This window comes from Tachypleus tridentatus, chromosome 11 (genome assembly GCF_004210375.1).
Source record: "Tachypleus tridentatus isolate NWPU-2018 chromosome 11, ASM421037v1, whole genome shotgun sequence".
Taxonomy (NCBI): Eukaryota; Metazoa; Arthropoda; class Merostomata; order Xiphosura; family Limulidae; genus Tachypleus; species Tachypleus tridentatus.
This window is the reverse complement of record NC_134835.1, coordinates 99,756,660-99,778,857: the sequence shown is the minus strand read 5'-3', so window position 1 is coordinate 99,778,857 and position 22,198 is coordinate 99,756,660. Positions and strand designations below refer to the sequence as shown.

At 30.8% G+C, this 22,198-nt stretch overlaps 1 protein-coding gene across 1 annotated transcript in view; it reads left to right on the top strand.

Moving 5' to 3' along the window:
• Nucleotides 1–22,198, top strand: part of LOC143232886 (transmembrane protein 214-like) — a 38,761-nt gene that overhangs the window by 13,829 nt on the left and 2,734 nt on the right. The window contains exons 9-16 of the mRNA XM_076468903.1: nucleotides 1,671–1,772; nucleotides 3,831–3,922; nucleotides 5,243–5,408; nucleotides 15,217–15,334; nucleotides 16,428–16,502; nucleotides 16,695–16,716; nucleotides 17,569–17,737; nucleotides 20,621–20,772. Coding sequence (XP_076325018.1) covers nucleotides 1,671–1,772; nucleotides 3,831–3,922; nucleotides 5,243–5,408; nucleotides 15,217–15,334; nucleotides 16,428–16,502; nucleotides 16,695–16,716; nucleotides 17,569–17,737; nucleotides 20,621–20,772 — 896 coding nt within the window. The remainder of the gene's footprint in view (nucleotides 1–1,670; nucleotides 1,773–3,830; nucleotides 3,923–5,242; nucleotides 5,409–15,216; nucleotides 15,335–16,427; nucleotides 16,503–16,694; nucleotides 16,717–17,568; nucleotides 17,738–20,620; nucleotides 20,773–22,198) is intronic.

Genomic DNA, 22,198 nt, shown 5'->3' with positions numbered 1-22,198 from the left:
TTTCTAGTAAAGGTCCTTTTAATCTGAAATGAATGTTAAATTTAAATGGTGTGTTAAAGTATTTAGTTTTTGATTTTCACCTATATCCAAGAAAAACAACAGCAGTATGAAGAGGTAAAAGTGAATCATTAATAATAAAAGGATTTACATTTGCTATCAGTTGGTTGTTGATAAAATATATTAAATTTTAAAAGTAATTTCAATATTACAATTAGAAGTCATATAACATTTGTTTCCATTGTTCCAGTGATCTCAGTGTATGTAAGTTCAAGTAATAAGCAACTTAGTTTTGTTAGCACATTAAATCACTGAATGTATTTTAAGTCAGAAATGAAGACCGATAACACTATGAAGACAGGGGCCATTTTCTTCATATATTAAAAACAAGTTTTGAGGAAAATTGTTGCATGGTAAGAATGAAATGCAGAAATCTATTGGCACTTAGATGGCATGACAAGCGTGATGTGCACATGCTCACTACCATCCATGGAGGAAATGTGGAAAACAGTGACAAAATCATTCATAAAATTAATAAACCAGTAAGGAAACCTGATGTTATATAAGACTATACTCTTAATATGCATTTGATTGATAAAGCAGACATGCAAATAACTACAGAAAATGCATAAGGAAATCTGTGATGCTAAATTTGTATAATTTATGTCTGGTAAAACCAGGAAATAATGCATTAGTTATAAAAATTTCACTATTAAATTAATTAGCCAACTGCTTGAAAAATATGGTACAGTAACTGTGAAATGATGTGGATGACAATCAACCCAAAATATAGATAGACTACTTGCCTTAAATTTGATGAAAATACATGTTCCAGCACATGTTCCTCCAACAGGAACTATGGAAAAAGGTTAGTGTATATGCTATGTATGCAGGAGGAATACCAAACATGAACATGGAGAAAATATGTAACAACATGGTGTCCTGGGTGCAAAGTAGATCTGGAGGATTGCTTTTGTACACATTATAGCCAAAAAAACTAAATTCTGTGATATATATTGTATTTTATATATCAAAAAAAGTCTTGTCAACATATATGAAAACTAATTTTAAGAATTGCACATTTTACCAATTTATTTGTGCCTGGACACTATCCGTACAAACATTTGTGTACTTAAAGGGTTGAGTGTCTTTTTAAGCTTTAGAATCTAAGTTCTCAGTTATTAATTTTCCTCTTTTGTTATATTGTACATAATACAGTGGTTTCTCACTATAATGTGCATTTATTGAAAAGACTTTGTTTTTTTAATGTTCTATTCCTGAATTTACACTTGTCTAGGGTTTAAAACCTATGTTTAATTTCTATTAAATATTTTTAATGTTTTGTCCTATCTTTTACTTGTTTAATGACATTTTTGAAGTGTTAATTTTAGATTAATTGTGTTTTTTATTTGCAATTCTATTCAAGATTATATTTTTAAGTTCTACAAGCTGGAGCTATAAACTTTTTTTTACCAAATATGATTAGAAAAAGAAAATGAAAAAAATGATTTATTTTAAACAATTGTACATGAGATCATCTCTGCTGACAAGATTCTACAGTTTGTACAAAATCTAAAAGAATGAAATCCCATAAATTCAACTTGAAAATGCATTCTAGGATATAAAATAGAATAACACAGTTCTGAAACAATCTGTGTTGAATATCTTTATAGGCATTAAGCTATGGAACTAGTCCTGAAAGTAATTACAGAAGTTTCTTTCCTTCTTACTTGCGAAGGCTGCATAACTCCTGTTCACCGGCTTTACAAAAAGAGGTTTGTTTTGATTTTAAAATACTAATTGTGTATTCAAAATACAAATTAACATTTTTTTAGAAAAGGTTTGTGAAAATGCTTTAAATATATGGTGCTATACATCAATTTTTAATTGAATATTTTGTAATAGTGGAAAGTTTTAATTACCACAAAACAACCAAAACAAAGATATTCCAGTCACTAAACATTGTCACAGTGGGCATACTACTACATGCCCTCTTCACTTTAACATTCATTTATTGATGGCTAAGCAGTTATAAATTTTGAAGTTTTTGTTAATTAAAATAGAGAAGTTAATTTTTTCTTATTATATTTTTATTCTTTTTAATGAAATAATGCCCATTATGAGTGTATAATACACAGTTTGTGTACATGTGACTTTTTTTTTACTTTTCTGTGGAGCTTGGCACTTCAGCAGTATCTTTTGGGCACTTCATCTGCGGCCCGGCATGGCCTAGCGGGTAAAGGCGCACTTCATCTGAGTTTGGAAGAACATTTCACATGGTTGCGAAATTCCAAAACAAACAAACAAACAAGCACTTCATCTGAGTTTGGAAGAACATTTCACATGGTTATGAAAGTTTTTCCAGATTTTTTTATTTATTGGGCTTTATAAACAAAACGTGAAAATAAATAATAAAACAAAAGATTTATGTATTTGACATTACTTCTGTCAGTGTTAAGTTTAGTGTATACACTAGCATTAAGAGAGTGGGTACAAAAGTTTTTGCTGTTTAGCTAGCTAGGACTAATAATGTTGCCAACCTTTACAATATATGTTACCTGAAAACTTTATAGTATATTTATTCCCTTTAGGTTTATATGTTTTATAATGCACAATGTATTCTTTTCAAGTAGTAATTTGTAGGTGATTGACCAGATATTAAACAATGTTCATACTTGCATATCTTGTATTTGAGACCTTTCAGCATGTGGTCTTTTATGAAGCTAACGTTATTAAAATCTATTTTTTGAGATTAATGTTTTTTATATCACTAAACATTTTTTTGTAATTATAATTCTGTTAAGAAAATACTGAATTGTTATTGGCTAACACTTTTAAAAAGAAGCATTTAATTTCAAGTTGCTTACTATTGAAGTGGATACTTCAAAGTACGTGGTGTACAATTGACTAGTTTTAGTTTTGTTGTATTCATTATTTGTGAAGGACAATATAAGGTAAAATGATTAAACCTGGAGTCGAGGAATGTAAAAGTGGACCATTACAGCACATGAAGTGAAAGATATTTTCTGTTGAATTAACTACATTTGGAAGTACAGTGAAATGAAGATTGTATAATGTAAACACAACAACAACAACAAAGACCTTTTACAGTGTTAATGGTTTTGTCAATGCAAATTGGTGATACAAAACTTAAGAGACAAAGGTAATCAATAAAATTTTCAAATAAAAACATACTGTAATATAAATAAAAGTTGTCAGTAAATATTCCAATTTTATTTCAATAGTAAATATTCCTAGCATTGGGTGCAACTTTTGAACTGTTATTTTTCGACCATTATTTTATTGAAAATAACACATCTCACTTTTGTTTTATGTCAAGATCTCATTTTGTTTAAGTGTCTTTTTTTATTTATATTTTCAGAAAATTGGTAATGTTGAGTTTTCACTTTGTTTGAAGCATTTGCATGGTTATTAGTACCTTTGCGTTTTTTGAGTGTACTCGATGAAATTTCATAAATTAAGATTTATATTTCTGGTATTTAGTTAACAGTTGCTGGTGAGAGAATGGTTTTAAAGTGGCTGTTTTACACTTGTTTTTCTTCATTTGTTGAAACTTTCGTTATTATTGTGGAACAAAATCCATTGATTACATATTTTTAAATAATATACGCTATTTCCTCAGAAAACTTAAGTTATTTATGCACTGCCCTCTATTGACAGCTCACAAACTGTTCTGAAAAAAAAATTAGGTCCGAAGTATTTGGAAATATAACTGTGTACTTGTCCTCCTAGTTTCTGAGATACTGTAGTTATTTATCATCAGAAAATACACTACAAATGTTTCATACAAACATGTTTCATTATATGAGCAGCTCCTGTCAAGTCTGGATACGTGTTTGATCCAGGACAAGATGTGTTATAGCGTTTGGAGACAACTTTACACAAAGCACCTTGTTCAGTCCAGGTACTGTATTCTAGTATATGCTGTTTATGTATCTTGAGTGACTACAATGTGCATGTGTTCAATAGTTTACTTATTTTCATTGTATTTAGTTTACAAGAAAGTATAAGAATGCTTTAACAAAAAATTGGTCTTAACCTGTTGACCGCCAAGTATTTCAGCTTCTATGGCAACTCCGAACCAAGTTCAAAATACAACTCTAATGCTTCTTAAATTTGTAACCTTTTTCGTGATGCCATTTTGGATTGAAAGTGAAACAATTTGCAAGTAGGTCAAATGCATGTATGGTGCTGACATCTAGCGTTGAAGTTATGTATTATTGAGAATGAATTAACTTGTCCATGGCACTGTGTTACCGATTGGCTTGGACAAGTTATCTTGTATATGGCACTGAACAGGTTAATACCTTATTTTTGTGTGTGTTGTCTAAGGAACTTTAGTTTGTGTATTTGTTGGTATTACATTGCAAGTACATAAAGTTATGTGCTTAGCTTGACTTCAATGTTTATTTATTTCTGATAATAGTTGTAATATTAACATTAAGTATTAGTATTTATTGTTATTGGGTTTAAATACAAAAATGTAATTATAGTAAGTGGTGTGATATGAATATTGTACATAGCAGGTAAGTGCAACTATGAATACGGTGTACAGTGGCTAGTAAAATAATATTAATGATAGATATGTGTGTAACCATAAGTGTCGTGTTTTGATACTCTGTATAACTGCCATCTTTCATAGTAATGGTTAATATATGTGTAATCTTGAATATTGTGATTTACTAACCAATGTAATTACAACAATTAAGATATTAATTGTAGAGAGATACAAAACAGTGGTGCTTATTAATTATTGAAAATTTGCATGTATTACTCAGACTGTAAACAGTATCTCAATCTTCAACTCTGTTTCTATAATTCAGTACTGGAACTGTATTTAGACTGATGCAGAAATTCGACATTTAGATATTCCATGTATTGTCCAAGCACTACTTATGCGTGCATCTTAAAGGATATGTGTGCATATTATGCATTGTTTAATTTTAACATATTTGATATTAACTGTAGTTACATAATTGTTGTTATTTGATTGTTGTTAGTGTTCTGGTTTTTGAATAACATGAATAAATAACTATACTAACTTGTTTTGGTTGTGAATTTTACATGTAAGCAAATAAAATGTATATTTATTTAGAAATAACTTAAAGGTTTATAAGTAAGCTCATTTTGATATAAAGTTTATTTATAATGACTAAAATTTCAGAATTTACTTTTGACCAGAAAATAGTAAAATATAAAGGAAATGGGTGTTATGTATTTTTAGTATTCTGATGAAGCACCTTGTTGATGAATGGGATAAGCTTCCATCCAGTTTTCCACGGAGTTTGTTGAAGGAGACTCTGAGTACATTCCGAGTTACAAATGAAGAACTTTCCTCCCAAGGAAAGACCAACCAGGAAGGATTTACTGCCTGCATTAGCAACTGTAACGTAAGTTGATGAATAACCGAAGTTTTAGAACTTTGAATAACTTTATCTGCATTCAAAGATGTGTGGAAAAAACATTTAGGTTCTGATACCTTTCACTCTTTTTTATTGTTACTTGTTCATCAGTTATGATTATTTTATTTGCATTTGTATTCAGTTAAACCAGATTAATTCTCAAATAAGAAGGTTTATTATGTATTTATTAGTATTTACAAAATTTCCCAATGTTTGTTCTATTGATCATCTTTGTGATATGGAAATATTTTAATTTCATCTGGTAATTTGTTTACCAAAACATGCAAAGTAAGACGAACTTGTATGTAAAGTTTTGTTCCTGGGGCATAAGGATGTTAGAACACAATAGGAACATGTTGATATGTTTATTTTATTTAAACTGTTTAACCTTATCACCATGGATCAAAGGCCACATCATCACGCTTGTTGACTTTAGTTCAAAATTTTATTAAAGTACTGTTTTATGTATTTATGTCAGTAAGTTTGGAATCAAACTGTAGATTATAATTCAGATTTTAGTAATATACATAAGTTAATTTCTTAATTTAATAGTAATAATTAAAACAGCACTCCTAAATATTGATTTTTTGTATGTTGTATGTTGAATGCAGCATTGGTTTAAATTATTTTTGTGATGTCCAGATATGTTTCATACAAATTAGGAACTCATAATTACCAATATTGACAAGCTAGAATATAAAATAAGAACCTTCTTCATTTTCTATTTGCAAAGATGTTGCTTTATATAATGAACCAAACACAGTTTTTCTAGAATGAAAAAGCATAGTTTATATTCCTAATTTTGTGTGGTGTTACGAGGTCAGTCAAATAGACAGATCTCACGTAGTTAGGGTAGAGAAAGTAACAGACGAAATATAAAGTCTTACAGAAGAGTAAGTTTGAAATGTATTTAGGAAGTTTAAAAGGTTACACAAATTATATTTGGGATTTTGGGGACAAAAAATAATTTTTTAATGGTATAAAAAATCCCTTTACACTTGGACTAGTAATGAAACAGACTGTTTTCACAAACTGATTTTTGTGTAAAAATATTTAATTACAAAAGTTTTACTTTCTGTGTAACAAAAGACTTGCATGTAACCACAAATAAAAGTCTACAAATGTTATGAACATTCACATACCTCATTAAAAGTTATAGCATAAATACTTGATGTGTGCAAATGTGCAGACAAACTCTTGTATTTTATAGTGAGTCTGTCAAGAAAGGGTTAAAGAAGGCATGGATGTTTAGTTATTTTGATTTTGCCATATTTATCTTATTTGACAAATGTGGATAGCCGTTGTGTAGTTTTGCATGAAATTCCATGTTTTTGTATTCTGATAAAGCACAAACAAGCATTGATAAATGTGACTAAAATTATGACTATTTTAAAAAAGTAAGTACATCAGTTGGTGTCACAGTGATCCTTAAAACCCATGTAACAAATGTGTATTTACAGAAATGTAATGTGTTACCTCTTCAGTTAAAATATAAAATTTAGTCTCAAGTTACAGCTGTCATATAAATGTTCTAAATCAGACACTCATTGTGGTCACTTGCAGGTTCAGAAAGATTATAATTAATTTTTATGTGGAAGATTGGAAACTGTTAGAAACTGTCTATTTTAAAGGCCGACAGCATGAGACATTAATGTTAACGGCAGGCCTGCATCAGTGAAAAATTCTGAAAAGGGGGAATATATTGATACATAAAACAAACACAAACGGCATAAGACATGAGCCTTGCTATTGTATTAATATGTTGTTATAAACAGTTGCTTGTCATATACATGTTGTAGTGTTGAGAAAGGCTGGCTTATGTTCACTATTAGATATTGTAGTTTTTCTGGTAGCTTTAAAATATATTTTAAAGTTTGATCAAGTTATTTAGAGTACAGATAGAGTAAACCTTCTAGTTTCTGATGTTATCTAAATGATATTACAAATGTGTAACAGTCAGAGCTCCTTTTATTTATCATTAATAATGTTAAGAGATCAGTACTAATATAAGTAGTAAAAACTGCAGCTTAAAACTAGTTATGACGACCTGCATTGAATCTTTCTAATGTCACAGCATGTCTTCTTGACAAGTTCCGATACCGTATGTACAGTTTGAATGTAAAAGTGTATAACCCCATTCAAATAGGAAGAGTGTGTTGCTGTGTTAATAACTGTTTCATGTTTTGGTGATAAGTCAGCATAACTTCACCTAGGTGCTTTTTCTTGGAGAGATATTTCTAAAGTTGAACATTCTAAGTTTGAAAGTAGATAGTAGTCTTTTCTACTGGCAGGTCGAGTGATACCTTAAGAATACATCCTCCGTACTGTTCTGATGGGATTGACTAACAATGACATGCACTGCATGCACCCTTTGAAAAATACTGTTTCATGTATATAGCATTAAGTTTTCTCAGTTTAAAGTAAAATTTAAACAATTCTTAAGGCACCCTACAAGTTCACATTCTAGACTATACAGATACATGACTAACCTTCAGATATGGAATACTGGAAGACAGGTAGTCAAACTGAGTTGTAGGTAGTCCAATCAAATTAGTGTTCATTAATAATTAGCTTGTAGTTCCTGTCAAAGAATGTTCCACTTGATTTTTTTTTCTTGTCATGTACTTTCTATAAAACCAATCACATGTATCTGTTATGATTAGTATGGTGTTTTCATCTTTGTATCTATCACATGACAGAAATTGGGTACAGACTGCTTTCTGTCTAGATGCAACACCATTCTCCAACAAATATACTTTGGGTTTTCCAATAGTTCAAAAGTTAGGAGGGCATGTTTTGGTTGTTACTCAATCTGATGTTCATTCTTAAACATGTATAGCTTGTATAGTCTGTTGTGTTTGTATCAGAAGTTCTGTGTGAAGAACAACTTTTGTTTATATCTCTTCTGTCAGTTGTATTGACATCTGAAGTTGGATGACTGTGATGTGTTGTATAATATTATGTACCATTTGAACCACAAAATAGTGTTTAAACATTTCAGAATTCATCTAAACATTTTAGTAGAAACATTAGTTTTTTATGACAGTACTCATCATGAACTTTGAACTTTTATTCAAAATAAGCAACACATTGAAAAGTAAAGTTGCTTAAATATGACACACACACACACACACACAGAGAGACAGACACAGAGAGAGAGAAAAGAATGGAAGCAAAGTAAGATAAAGAGCCATAAACAGAGCAGAATTTCACAAGTGGACCTACACGTAGTATTTCATACACATGTAAAATGTAAGACAGTGGTACTGCTAAGCTTGTTTCAGCAGATGTACACTGTGACTGTTCTAACTGGTTAAACAGTGAGACGAACTCTCACTTTATATGATAATATATTTTTTTTCTATAAGAATTGTTTGTAATAATCAGTGTAGTCCAGTCACATTGGTGATATTTAGGAAGTCGCTTTTTCTAATTACGGAGTATTTACATGAGAGTATTCATTCTGTATTGTTTCATAAAGAATATTTAATGTCAACCTAGAAATGGTTCAAGGAATGTTGGTTATTTTGTGTAAACTTATTAGGGTTATTAATTAATAGACTATATATTTAAACACACAAATTGACGTTTTTCTCATCCATTATGGTGATACACATTTACCATGTGAAATGGGTAAACCCAATACACAATATCATACACTTATTAAGTAATAAAGAAAAAAGTGTATTTTAGCATGATTAAAATGTATTTTTGTTATTGACTGAAACATGAAATTTTACCTTGCATCACAGATGGGGTATGTGTATTTATACAGTTACGACAGAAAGTGTTCTAACCCCTGCATCATGAGTAGTTTTTTCCTCATAACTTAAAAAAGTATTATGATTAGGCTAATAGACATACAATATGTTATAAATATTACACTAACACACATCTACTTAAATTTTTATGTAAATTAAACAACAAATTATAAACAAATAACCAAAAATAGGAGGAGCAGAAAGTGTTCATACATTTTGGAACGTGTGAAAAAACTGATATTCCCATAAAAATTTTGTTAAGTTTGGTGAATAAACTACATTATACCATTCCAGAACTAGACACTGGGTTCATAATCATTGGAATTTAGCCAGCAGAAAATTTACTTTTAGCAATTTAGCGCCGTCTCCGTCATTATTTGCTTGATCATCACGGTGAACAGGAAACAACTGTCCAGTGATTTAAAAACCTGAATTATTGTAAAATACAAGTCTCGTGTGTTTCTTTCCGGTATTGCTACAGAACTTAATGTGCCAAAATCTACTGTTCAAAGCATAATTGCCAAGTTTAAGCTAACAGGATCAACTGCTAACCTCCCTCATTCTGGATGCCCCACCGAAATTCCAGAGAGAACCAAGAGGAAGGTTCTCAGAGAAGTTAGTAGGAACCCTCGTTTAACACGTAGTGACATACAGAAACTGGAAGGGAAACTGGGGTTGAAGTAAACACCTCTACAGTCATGAACATGTTACATTCTTCTGGGTTCAAAGCATGCCATCCTTGTAGAACTCCATATTTAAAGCCTGTTTATTTAGAAGCATGACTGAGGTATGCAAGAAAGCATCTAGATAAATTCTTTACCTACTGGAAGAGTATTCTTTGGTCAGATGAGAGTAAAATCGAGCTTTTTGGCCACAATGATGTTCGCTATATTTTCCATAAGAAGGGGGAACGAAATCTTTCAAAGAACACCGTCTCTACAGTTAAACACGAAGATGGCTTGCTCATGCTAGGGGGTTCCTTCATCTCTTCTGGTGTAGGCAGTCTTCACCTCGTCAACGGAATCATGAAAAAACAATAGTACGTTGATATATTAGGCACTTATGTCAAGAATGTTGCTCGGAACTTGCAGTTTGGGTGTTGTTGGATCTTCCAGCATGACAATGACCCTAAGCACACATCAAAATATGTGCAATCCTGGTTACAGAGGAACCGTATAAACATTCTGGAGTGGCCATTGCAGTCATCCGATCTCAACCTAATTGAAAACGTTTGGCACGAGTTGAAAACCAGGGTTCATCAGCATCATCCGAAAAACTTGCAAGAGTTGGAGGCCTTCTGTAAAGAAGTATGGAAGAAAATACCAGTCAATTACTGTCAAATGATCACGGAGAGCTATGAGGAGAGATTGTGTCAAGTAATTAACTCTAAAGGCTACACAACTGACCAGTAAAGTAGACGGATGAACACTTTCTGCCCCTCCTATGTTTGGTTATTTGTTTATAAACAGTTTAGTTGTCATTCAACTTACATAATTTATGTAGATGTGTGTTAGCATAATATTTATAATATACCATACTTTCATTATCCTAATCGAGATACTTTTTAAGTTATGAAGAAAAACTACTCATGACGTTGGGGTACGAACACTTTCTGTCGTAACTGTGCATGAGTTATAACAGGGTAATTAATTCATATTCTTACATTTTTCATTTCTTTTAACTTCATGTTATTTCATGTATAAACAAATAATACAACAAGATTAATGCTGTGAATGAAAACCATTTCCTACTTCAAACTTTTGTTCATACACATTTGTGTTACTATTAACGTAAATTAACATGTTAATATCTGGATATTTCCTGTGAGTATATGCTGCATGGTAATATATGGATATTTAATGTTTCAGTTTTTCATATGGTAATGTCTTGATAATTAATAGCCAGTAATGTTTCTGTATTTTGCATGTTTATAGCTGTATATATAATAAAAACTAACGTCTACATTGTAGATGGTAATAGCTGTACATATAACAACAAATATCTACATTTTGCATGGTAATATCTGGATAATGAATAGTCAGTAATGTTTCTATACGTGGTAGTACCTGTGTGTGTACATGTAACAACATTCTTATTATATATACAGATAATGGGACCAGAAGTGCTTAGAGTATCATAACATTTTAAAAACTTTCACGTCTGAACTTCAATTTATTGGTATACAGTTTAAGGTAATAGTGAGCAGGTTTAATGTACTGATTGCTGATGGTTTCATGTCCTGTAATTGTAATCCGAGGGTCGCGCATCGCGCTAAACATGCTCGCCCTCCCAGCCGTGGGGGTGTATAATGTTACGGTCAATCCCACTATTCGTTGGTAAAAGAGTAGCCCAAGAGTTGGCGGTGGGTGGTAATGACTAACTGCCTTCCCTCTAGTCTTACACTGCTAAATTAGGGACGGCTAGCACAGATAGCCCTCGAGTAGCTTTGTGCGAAATTCCCAAACAAAGCTGATGGTTTTACCTTCCGTTTAAGTGGTAAAGTTTTTAGAAGCACCACATATTGTGTTTAGAATGTTGTTTTTTTGTATCAGATATAACACTGTTATACTTTCATGAGTTCAGTTGCTACTTTTAGAATTTATCTGTATAAGCATTAGTTTTTTGTGTATTATGGAAAAATTACTGCTAATAACTTGACACCATGAATAGTAATGCATATGTCATTAGTAATCAAATATCACTATCTTCTGGTGTTGTATAGCAGGGTGGCTTAATGAGTGTGCTTTGGAGGACGTTGTACCAATTCAACATTTTCGATGGTAGTTAAAGCCGAACACTTTTGTGTTGGACGAGTATGCTATATTTATTTGTTACTTTCTCCAACAGTATTGAACATAGCATACAATTTCGTAATTTGTCTAAATTACCCGCCCCCAGTAACAGTAAGTTAATCTATCAGTTTACACTATTTCACGGACTTTTAAAGAGTTTAATCGAGCAACTTATACAGTTCATCATGAAAAATTGTTATTGAACCTTTCAGTTATGCTGAGAACCACTCAACAATAACGTACGTTATATCTATATTTTTATTATTTATGCCACATTTAAGATGTAAATAATAATGTAATTAATTCATAATAATTTAGTGTAGAATATCCTGCTTACGAAATAAAATTTCACATCACATTATTCATGATTGTTCTCTCAATTTAAAAATGAATGTTGATGTACGTAGCTTCTCAAACGGAAAACAACCTGACGCTGAGACGGTTCGCAGTATACGTAAGATACTTTGCTATGTATTAATACACGTGTAGTTAGTAACGCTACCACAAAAATGATATCACATGTAACTAGTTTATACATCGAGTATTTTCCATATGTAACTTGGTTAATTTATCATTAAAAACTTTACAGTTAGTACGTTTTACACATATTTCATATCTATTGTTGTTTCCACATACAAACATGTTAATAAACATGTCATTTAATCGTTTTTATCACCAATTGCTTATGGCACTCCAAATATAAACATCATTAGAACCACCTGAGTTTGCCTGTCAAGTTTCGTTTTGCTAGCTCCTACACTGGGCGTTCAGTTCGCGGTTAAACAAATTCATACATAACGTGAAACAGTTTTTTTTTATCTTTTTGTTTCAAAAAACGACAATACTCCACAACTTTCTTAAAGGAATATGCATAGTCAATGTGTTTATAATAATGGCATTTGGCCAAACGTCAGTGTTAACCATAACCCTAAAATACTGTTTAAATCGATTATTGCACACAGGTTTATAGTGAAAGAATTCCGACAATTTTCTTCAGCCCAACTGAAAACTTGGTTCCGTATATATATTTTTTCTCGTTATAATGGATATAAGCCTCATATTAAATTACACGGTATTGCGTATTTACTAACATTTACCAACACGTTTCATAACTTGGTTAATTTTGTTTTACCGTTAACTGTATTGTTAACTGTATAAGGCCTCAGTGTAATTGTAGAGATTGTTGCTTTTGCTGAAAATTACGAATTTCAGGTTGTTATTCTTAATATATTTCTTTTACAAATATTATCGTTGCCCGGTTTAAAATCATATTTTACATTTCGTTGTTTAAAACTTTGATAATTCAGTACAAAAAAATATTCAAAGCGTTATTCTTTCTTAATATTAATTGAATTTATAAACCCACGCGACTTTCGCTCGCTCTTTTCTTTCCCGTTTGAACAAATGGATTTGACTGCGCTCATAACTCACGAGCAACTTTGCGACGATTGTAATGATAGAAAACTACGGTACGGCGTTGTAGTGTAGTGGTATTACTAATTGATGAAGCGAAAACGCTATTCGGTAAAGGAAAACAAATGCCAGATGTAGTTTTAGGTGAGTTATGTACATATGCGTGCTTATTTTGTTTTGAGACTAAATAACACTCAGTTTACTTTTCCTATTTCATCACGTGTCGATAGGTTCACAACCTTGTTCTTAATTAATCGTGTTTGTCAATAAGTGGTACTAGTATTACTACTTTTGTTAGTATTTTGAAATATTTTACGTTTAGGCTATAAAGGGTAGCATATTTGACATTCTATAAATATGCACATTTATCTATTTTAAGTTGACATCCAATATTATAAGTTGCAAGTTGTTATTCTTGTTAATGAAAAACCAATATTTTCACATAATCTCTACCGTGGGGAAACAGTGGTAAGTTTGCAGACTGAAAACTAAATCCTGGGGTTCGATTCCCATGGCGGACACAGCATATAGTCCAATGTGCCTTTGCTTTATCGTAATAATTTACGTTAAAGAAATATACATGTATATATATCAAAATAGTATTTATTTTGTGTAACCAGTAAGCTGATATGAACTTTACAAGAAAGAAAATGTAACAATTATCAGGAAATAGTTTTCTGTGTTTAGAATAATATCAGAGATAAAACTAGTTGGAAGAAAATCCAAGTGATAGAAAAAAATTACTAATTTAACCAATAAAAACAAAGGGAATTCTTGAATATTGTTTTGATATATATTTGAAATACAGATAGCAGTTGAATAGTGATTGACTTTAGTTGGAAGTTTTGTACTTTTGTTGTTTTATGCTGTCTTGTACCATTTTTTAAGTACTGTTATTTTAATATTAAATCTAACTCAGTTTATTATTATTTCAATCAGGGACCAAGCCTATATTTTGATTCTTTCAATAACACTATGTAACAAAATTTTTACTTTTTTCTTGTTCCTGGACAGAAAGTGTTATTTCCCAATTGCTTATGTCTAAAGTAAATGGAAAAGACCTATTTTTCTCTTCAAACTTTGCTTTTGTGACCTGGGAGTGTATAACGAAAATATGATGTAAGACTATATTTGGGGGTTGATACGTGAAATGAATTTACATTAGTCACAAATCTTGAAAAGCTACTAGCTTCTAAAGATTTTTGTATAATTTTAATATAAATACATGTAAATATTGATTCATATGTTGTTTTATTCAGACCTTATGTAAATGAAAATATGCAGATTTGCCCGTTTTTACATATAAAATACATTAATTTCTAAATTTCATTATCCAGGTCACAAAAGCAAAGTTTGAAGGGAATAATGGCCATTTTCTGTACTTTTACAACATAACCAATTAAGAAATAACACATACTATCCAGGAACACAATTTGTGTTTCATTGTGTTATTGTAATCTGTTGTTTGTGTTGTGCTTTATATTGATTGCTAGCTAAGACAAACGTTGAATATTCAGACACTTGTAACTAGTTTAACATTTGACAACCTATGTTTTTCTACAATTGTATCTCGGTTTTTGTACCAAACATTCTTTTAAATGTGTATTTGAACTTCCAAAAATAACAAGTTATTGCATAATAGAAAATCATACTCAATATATATATTTTCAAAATTGAAAGTTCTATAATTATTTAAGAACTGCCACTAATTTTGATTATTTATGCATATAAAAAGATTATTTTAGATTTCTGTTTTAAAATTAACAATGAATATTTGTTTTGCTCGTTTTAAAACCAAAGTTGATAGGATCTTATTGCATGATTTTCTAGGAACTTATTGCAAAAATGACTGCACGAAGTTTTCCATGGAGAAGGCTGCTAATGTTTTTCATGTTTATTGTGTGTGCTGCACTTGCCTATGATATTCATGTACATGGCTCTTTCCAGAGTAAGTTTCAAGTATTTTATCCTTGCCTATGACATTCATGTACATGGCTCTTTCCAGAGTAAGTTTCAAGTATTTTATCTTCTACCTAAATATAATTTTTTCTAGAAACAAGATCTTTGTTCTTACATTAACACTGATAATTACTAAAAGCATTATAAAAATACTCAGTTTTCTATCCACAGTTATGCAATAAAAGGTTGTACCCTTAATTGGTTGAAAAGCATATAGGATAACCTTTCAAGCATTTTTTTATAACTAGGTGGGTCATGTACAGTGACACCAGCAATTACATTTCAAGATTACAACAGTTGGAAAGCTGAGGTAATCTATTGTTGGCTCACTTGTAAAGATGTGTTAAACTTTGTTTGGTTACAGAACTATTGAATAGAAAGTGAGACCCCTCCTGTTATGTCCTTTCTTCTGGAACTTAATATTTCTCTCTTATGTTTAGTTATATATTGCCTATAACCTTGGAAAGTTAAAGTTTGCATCTATCAAGTGATGTATTGTATAACAGTGTGTTCTGTTCAGATAACAGTCAGTTTCACTCAAGAGTACAAGCAACATGTGCTAGAGAAACCTTCCAACTAGTTTAGATGAATTTGTTATACAAAACAAAATGTAGTAAATTCATCTTAAAACTCGATACACAGCCAACAGTGTCTGTATGTATTCACACAAAAGAATGAAATGGTGTTAATATGTTTTTTTAAAAAAGCCTTTAATGTTGTTGTGTCTTGTATGTCCAGCACAAATATAACCATCCCTAGATATACTGGATCATAGAAATATCTTTTGCACTGCTCTCAGTTCAATAGATTGTTTTTGTTTGTATTTACTTTTTTGCATTATTTTAAACTATTTTGAAATTTACTTGTACAATCAAAACTGTTGTAAGATGACAAACATTTTTTGTTGTTGTCATTTTTATTGTTAGAACTATTGAAATTACTTGGTTGGTTTGATTTTATTGGGTGGTTTAAAAGTTGGATTGTTCTTTTGTTTTCTTTTAATGGTACAATTTCTTTACTACACTAAAATATACAAAGTAATTTTCTCAAGTTGATCTGTTTTAATATCCTTTCTGTTTTAGGATCTCAGACTGGGAAGTTTTTGAAGGACATTGGTGTGCTGGCAGTTTGTCAACAAGCATGGGGGAAGATAACAGGGGAAGATAACAGTGTATTCTAGTAAGGCATATAGGTAATTACATGTGGATAACAGTGTATTCTAGTAAGGCATATACGTAATTACATGTGGATAACAGTGTATTCTAGTAAGGCATATAGGTAACAGTGTAATACATGTGGATAACAGTGTATTCTAGTAAGGCATATAGGTAATTACATGTGGATAACAGTGTATTCTAGTAAGGCATATAGGTAAATACATGTGGATAACAGTGGATTCTAGTAAGGCATATAGGTAAGGTAATTACATGTGGATAACAGTGGATTTAGAGATATAAAGCTTACATGATTCATATATCTTGGGCTTTGAAATTGCTTTCCTTCATGTTTTTCTCTTGTGATTGCCCATTCACTGTCATTGCCAATAACCTACATGATGATGTAGGTCTAATTACTAATTTATCATTATTGAGAACTAATTATTAATTACTCTGTACTCTGTTTTTCTTCTGACAGTCTTAATCTTTCATTATTAGCATCCATTAATAATAAAACATTAGTAATTTGTAAGTTATTTTATCCTGTAAGCTGCTATTAAACAATAATAGTAAAGTTCAAGGCCTTGAGAATTCTTAGGTTATCATGGAAAGTCATCAAATTTTATACATTAAAGATATAAGCAGTACACTTAATACATTGAATATACTTGTCTTTATTTTTAAATACTCTTATCTTTTGTTAAATAATTATTTCTTAAGTACTGGTTATTATGCATCTATAACTAGCTACTATGTGTTAATAGAAACTATTTTACACTGAAAAACCTTTGTAACAATATCATTATGCCATAACAGAAAAATTAATTTATTTAATAGTTGTGTAATGATAAAAGTTGTATCTTGACTGTTTTTATTACTTATTGTCTAGTCATTCATTGGTTAAAAACAATGATCATGAACATTGTGTGTGAAACTTGTTTTTTTATAGTTAGTTCAAGGCTGTAGTTTTAAGCACTACTAGACATTGTTATTCAGGAAAGTCAGTAATAAGAGATTCTCTGCAATTAAACAAAAATCAAAATGATTTTTAATATTCATTTTCCAGGTGGGCTGAAAATCATGTACCTGTTTACTATAGAAAACTGTCTACTTTCTGTGGCTATTATCTAGAAATATTTTGGACTAACTTCTTTGCCCTGTGTACGTATGTATGGAACAGTACCCAAGGTCTACGGGACTGGATAAACGTGAAGATCCCACCTTTACTTGAATGGGTAATTTTGTTTTATATGCTGAGGGGCAAAAAAAGACCAGTATATATAAGTACTCCATATTTGTATGACTAGCACGTGCAAGTTATAAAAATGATATAAAATAACATTTCATAAATAGAAAACATTTTTTATGCACTAAATAACTGGTTAACCGATTCTGTAAGATATTGCAAGTGAACGATTTAGTATCTCCACTTACCTGTTTCATTTAATAATGAACAAATCCATGCATGTAAATCAGAAATATGCTAATTTTGAAACTCAAAACTACACTTCTGTTTCCATTCCTTGCTATTATACTTAAGTCATAAAGATGATGCCTGTGGTTATGGAACTCAAATGTGTTGAGGATACCCCATCTATCAGGCAAAATTACAAATGCCAATGAAAAAACTTGATAGCATACTGAGGGAGATAAATTAGATGCTAGGAGATGAGTGCTTAAATTCACAGCAACTCAATTCAAACTGTCATGGGAGTTGTTTTTTTTTAAATTAAGTGTAGCTAAGTTCTACTATAAGAATATTATAATAATTTATTTTCTTGTAACATCTGTTAAAAGGGTAGAGGTTTGGAATTTTTGTCAGGTTGATTTAATTTTACATGAAAGTTATTTATAAATATTAAGGGCTAATGCCTTCCCACAACTGATTGCAGGCAGCAAAATACAGTTAGAGTTGATGTTGTAGGTGCAAGCACTCAACTACTAGTCCTTAACTGATTCTCCTTTGTTGCTGGTAAGGTTTTCATCAGCATTTGGATTTTGCCCAACACTTGAGCAAGACAACAAGGAATTGAATATTGTCTCAACATTATTGTTTTAGTGTGCTGATTGAATAACAGGTAAATGAACAACTAACAGGTGGGAAGAATACTGTGTATTTTATACAGTGTATTCAAACCTTTAATATTGTAGAAAGGGCTAGAGAATCCCACATCTGCCTTGGTAAAATGTGACACCTTGTGGGCTAGAGAACCCACATCTGCCTTTTTTTTTAAAATGGGAGGTATGTGAAACTGATGTTAAACTGGATAGACAGTGAACACAAAATGTAAGTTGTCTTACTTCCACTGGTACCTCAAAAACCAGGGCGTGCTTAGAAAACTACCCACCTGATGGTGTGTGCCCAGGTGATGCATGTTTGTTTTATAGCTGTATTGTTTTGTCTACGTAATATTACAATTATGTATATACATTTTAATGTCTCTTGACCATCTTTCTTTAACTACAGGTCATAGGCTTTTTATTTCCTTCGAAAACCATGAGATTATTTATAAAATGACTAATGAACATAGTATATTTGGTACCACTAAGGAAACATTTTGTTACTTTATTCATATAAAAAATTACTGATCTGATAGTTAATACACAGTTTGGAGGCAGGTAAGCTAGCATTTTAACCCTTAAATAGCAGAAATATTGTAGTTAGCAGCATCAATTGATGATGGCTGCCATTTAAGGATTAAGGGCAAGTGAAATATAGCTGAATTAAACAATAGAAGGTAAAACATGCATCAGTTATAAACCAAAATTCTACATACAATATAAATTATTTCATGTTTCTGTTTCTTTAAGAGAATAAAAGAATTGCCAATAGTTACTTGTAGTACCTAATTTTCTTCTATAAATCTCTAGCTCACAGTTTAAACAATTGATTTTTAGAATTTTTAAAGTTGTTAGTTCAGTAACCTGTTTCATCTCTTCAGTGTTGGTATGTGTGATAATCTCATTTTATATGCTATATAATCTGTTGTTTATCAGTCTTTCAGATGTGCTGAAACACAGGAGCTTTTAAAATAGCTAAATCAGAATTCAATTTACAATAATTGTTGTTGATTTAAGAGAAATTACAGATGAACACATTACTTTTGTAATTTATCACACCAGTGCATCGACAAGCTTATATCCTAGATTAATCATTCCACAGTTCGTGAACTGTATTTTTGTCTTCTGCTTTTTTACTTTGCTCTTCTAACTAGACAACAATACTTCCAGGTAAATTTCAAGACTCTGTACACATTCATAACATTTCATATTAGCTTGGGCTTATGTTGGCAGTTCCACTAGGTGGTTGTAGGTAATGAATGGTCATGTTAGATCTGTGTTCAATGTCATAAATAAGAGATTGTATTTTCTTTTCTAAATCATTAACTGACATGCCTGTAACAAGAGGGTAACTAATTAGGTCTCTATGTCATTCCTGTAACTTTGTCATTGCCAGAGTAACAGAGAACTACAGCCTTTGTTATCTAAATATCTGTGCTCTCTGTTGCTTATTAGTATGTATAACACTGAAGAGTATTTTTGAATAACAGATTTAACCATAATTTTGATATTCAATTAGTAACTTAAATTTCTTCAGTAGTTGGTAATGTTTTCATTTTATTAAAAGTTAAATAGTATTTATAGGTATGCATAGACATGCACTATTGGGTAGGAAACTACATCACAAGGCTTGATATATGTGGGTGAGTTATAGGAAAGCATTTTTACAGTGATATTAGTGTTGGCCAAGCATGGAATTCTAGGTTTATGTCTGTTAATATGACAAGTAACGGTTACTCAGACTAAAAATATTTTAAAACTGTATTCATGTAAAATCATCTTTGTAGAATATGTTAACTGAATTTAGGCCTGACATTTTTTATGAAAAATCATTTATCTCATGTTCATGCACTAATATATTTATAAGAAAAAAAAATCAAACTAATCAAATACAAATGTTCTTTGTATTTTTCTCTATACTTGTATAGATTGCTTTGAAGTAATTGTTTAAATGCAAATGAAGTGAGATTACTGAAATATTCATAATAAATTTCAAGTAATGTGTGATTGTTTGAAATAGAATGAAATAGTTATTTTGTGTATATATTTTTTTTCAGCTGAACAGTAAGCTTCCCAAGTTTACAGAAAAAGTGGTAGCTGTGTTATTAGATTCTTGGTTGGTGATTCAGAAGTATTTGGTTTGGTTTGGAAGCCACTTGATGTATTACCTCACAGTCAGTGGAACATGGTTGCAAGAAAATGTGTTTACGTAAGTCGATTATCCAGCCAATTTTAATACATTGAGCAAATTCTATTTACCATATCTTTCAACACTCTCAGTTCCTATCAGACTGGCCTTATAACCATTTTGTGCTTGTTATAATTTTAATGTTATGACTTTTAAATTAGTAAGTGTATGTTCATAAAATTTGAAGATTACCAGTAAACATTACAAGATTTATTAAGTTTTTAAGGTTTCTTAAGCCTTTTTCATTTTTGCATGTTGCCTACCAAATGTGCAAAGTAATTTTAATTTTAAAAATACCTTTATGCATTGGAAGATTTTCAAGTTTCACATGTGGAATCTTTATAATATCTGATAATTATCAACTGTTTCTTAAGAAACACCTTTATATTTTATCTGTTTTCACTACTGAATATCTACGGGTTTGGTCAATTTGACCAATCTTGTGACTACTATAAAAATTAGGAAATATAAATTATACTTTTTTGTTCTAGAATGAATACAAAATATAACACAAAAACACAAATGTGTGGTATAAGTACCTTAAATCTTATAATATTTATACATATTTATTATTTTTTTATTATATTGCCTTGTATAACGATACATAACTTACAATGTTGCACATGTACTCACGTAACTGTATCCAGTAATGTCTAACTGGCTGTTAGTCTTTTACAAAGTGACCTCTGTTGGCTGTGCTTTAGTGGAGTAGTATTTTGTAAAATAGCACACTTTAATTATTGTACATTATATATGTATATACATTATTACTATTTACAAATAAGTTCTTAAACTTGGTTTTCTTAACATAGAACAGTAAATAAAGAAGTGATGCAAACAGTTATTTTGGTTATGACTTTTGCACTCATTTGCTGGTTGTCATAGGTTGCTAAGCCTTAGAAAATTTGGTACATAGAGGATGTAAAACAAAATTTTGTTTTTAGATTTTATATATACATTTGAAAGAACAGTTTACAATGTCAATATCATAGAATTTCACTGTAATTTATCAAGCTTAGTAACTAAGTGGTATTTTGTCTAAAAACAAATATGCAATTTTGAGCAACTAAAGACACAAACTACCTGCTTGAAATTTTGGTTTGAAAGAATGAGGTAGTTTCTTAGCACTTTAAAATGGTGGAGAAAGCCACAATGGAAACATTTTGAACTTTCAATTGGTTACTCACATGTCATAAACAGAAGTATATATAAGGAAGTGTTTTCAAAAATAGAAATAGGTGAGAGGGGCCACTGTATTTGTTTATTACATATCTCAGCAAACTGAAAAAATAGGTGATTCTTATTTTATATTTTGGCTTTGCAATATTGGTAACTTGTTCATAATTTATACAAAACTCTAGACTTTATATTTTGACATCACAAACATCCAAATTCAACTAATGCTACATTCAACATACCACATAACACAAAAACAAAATCAATGTTT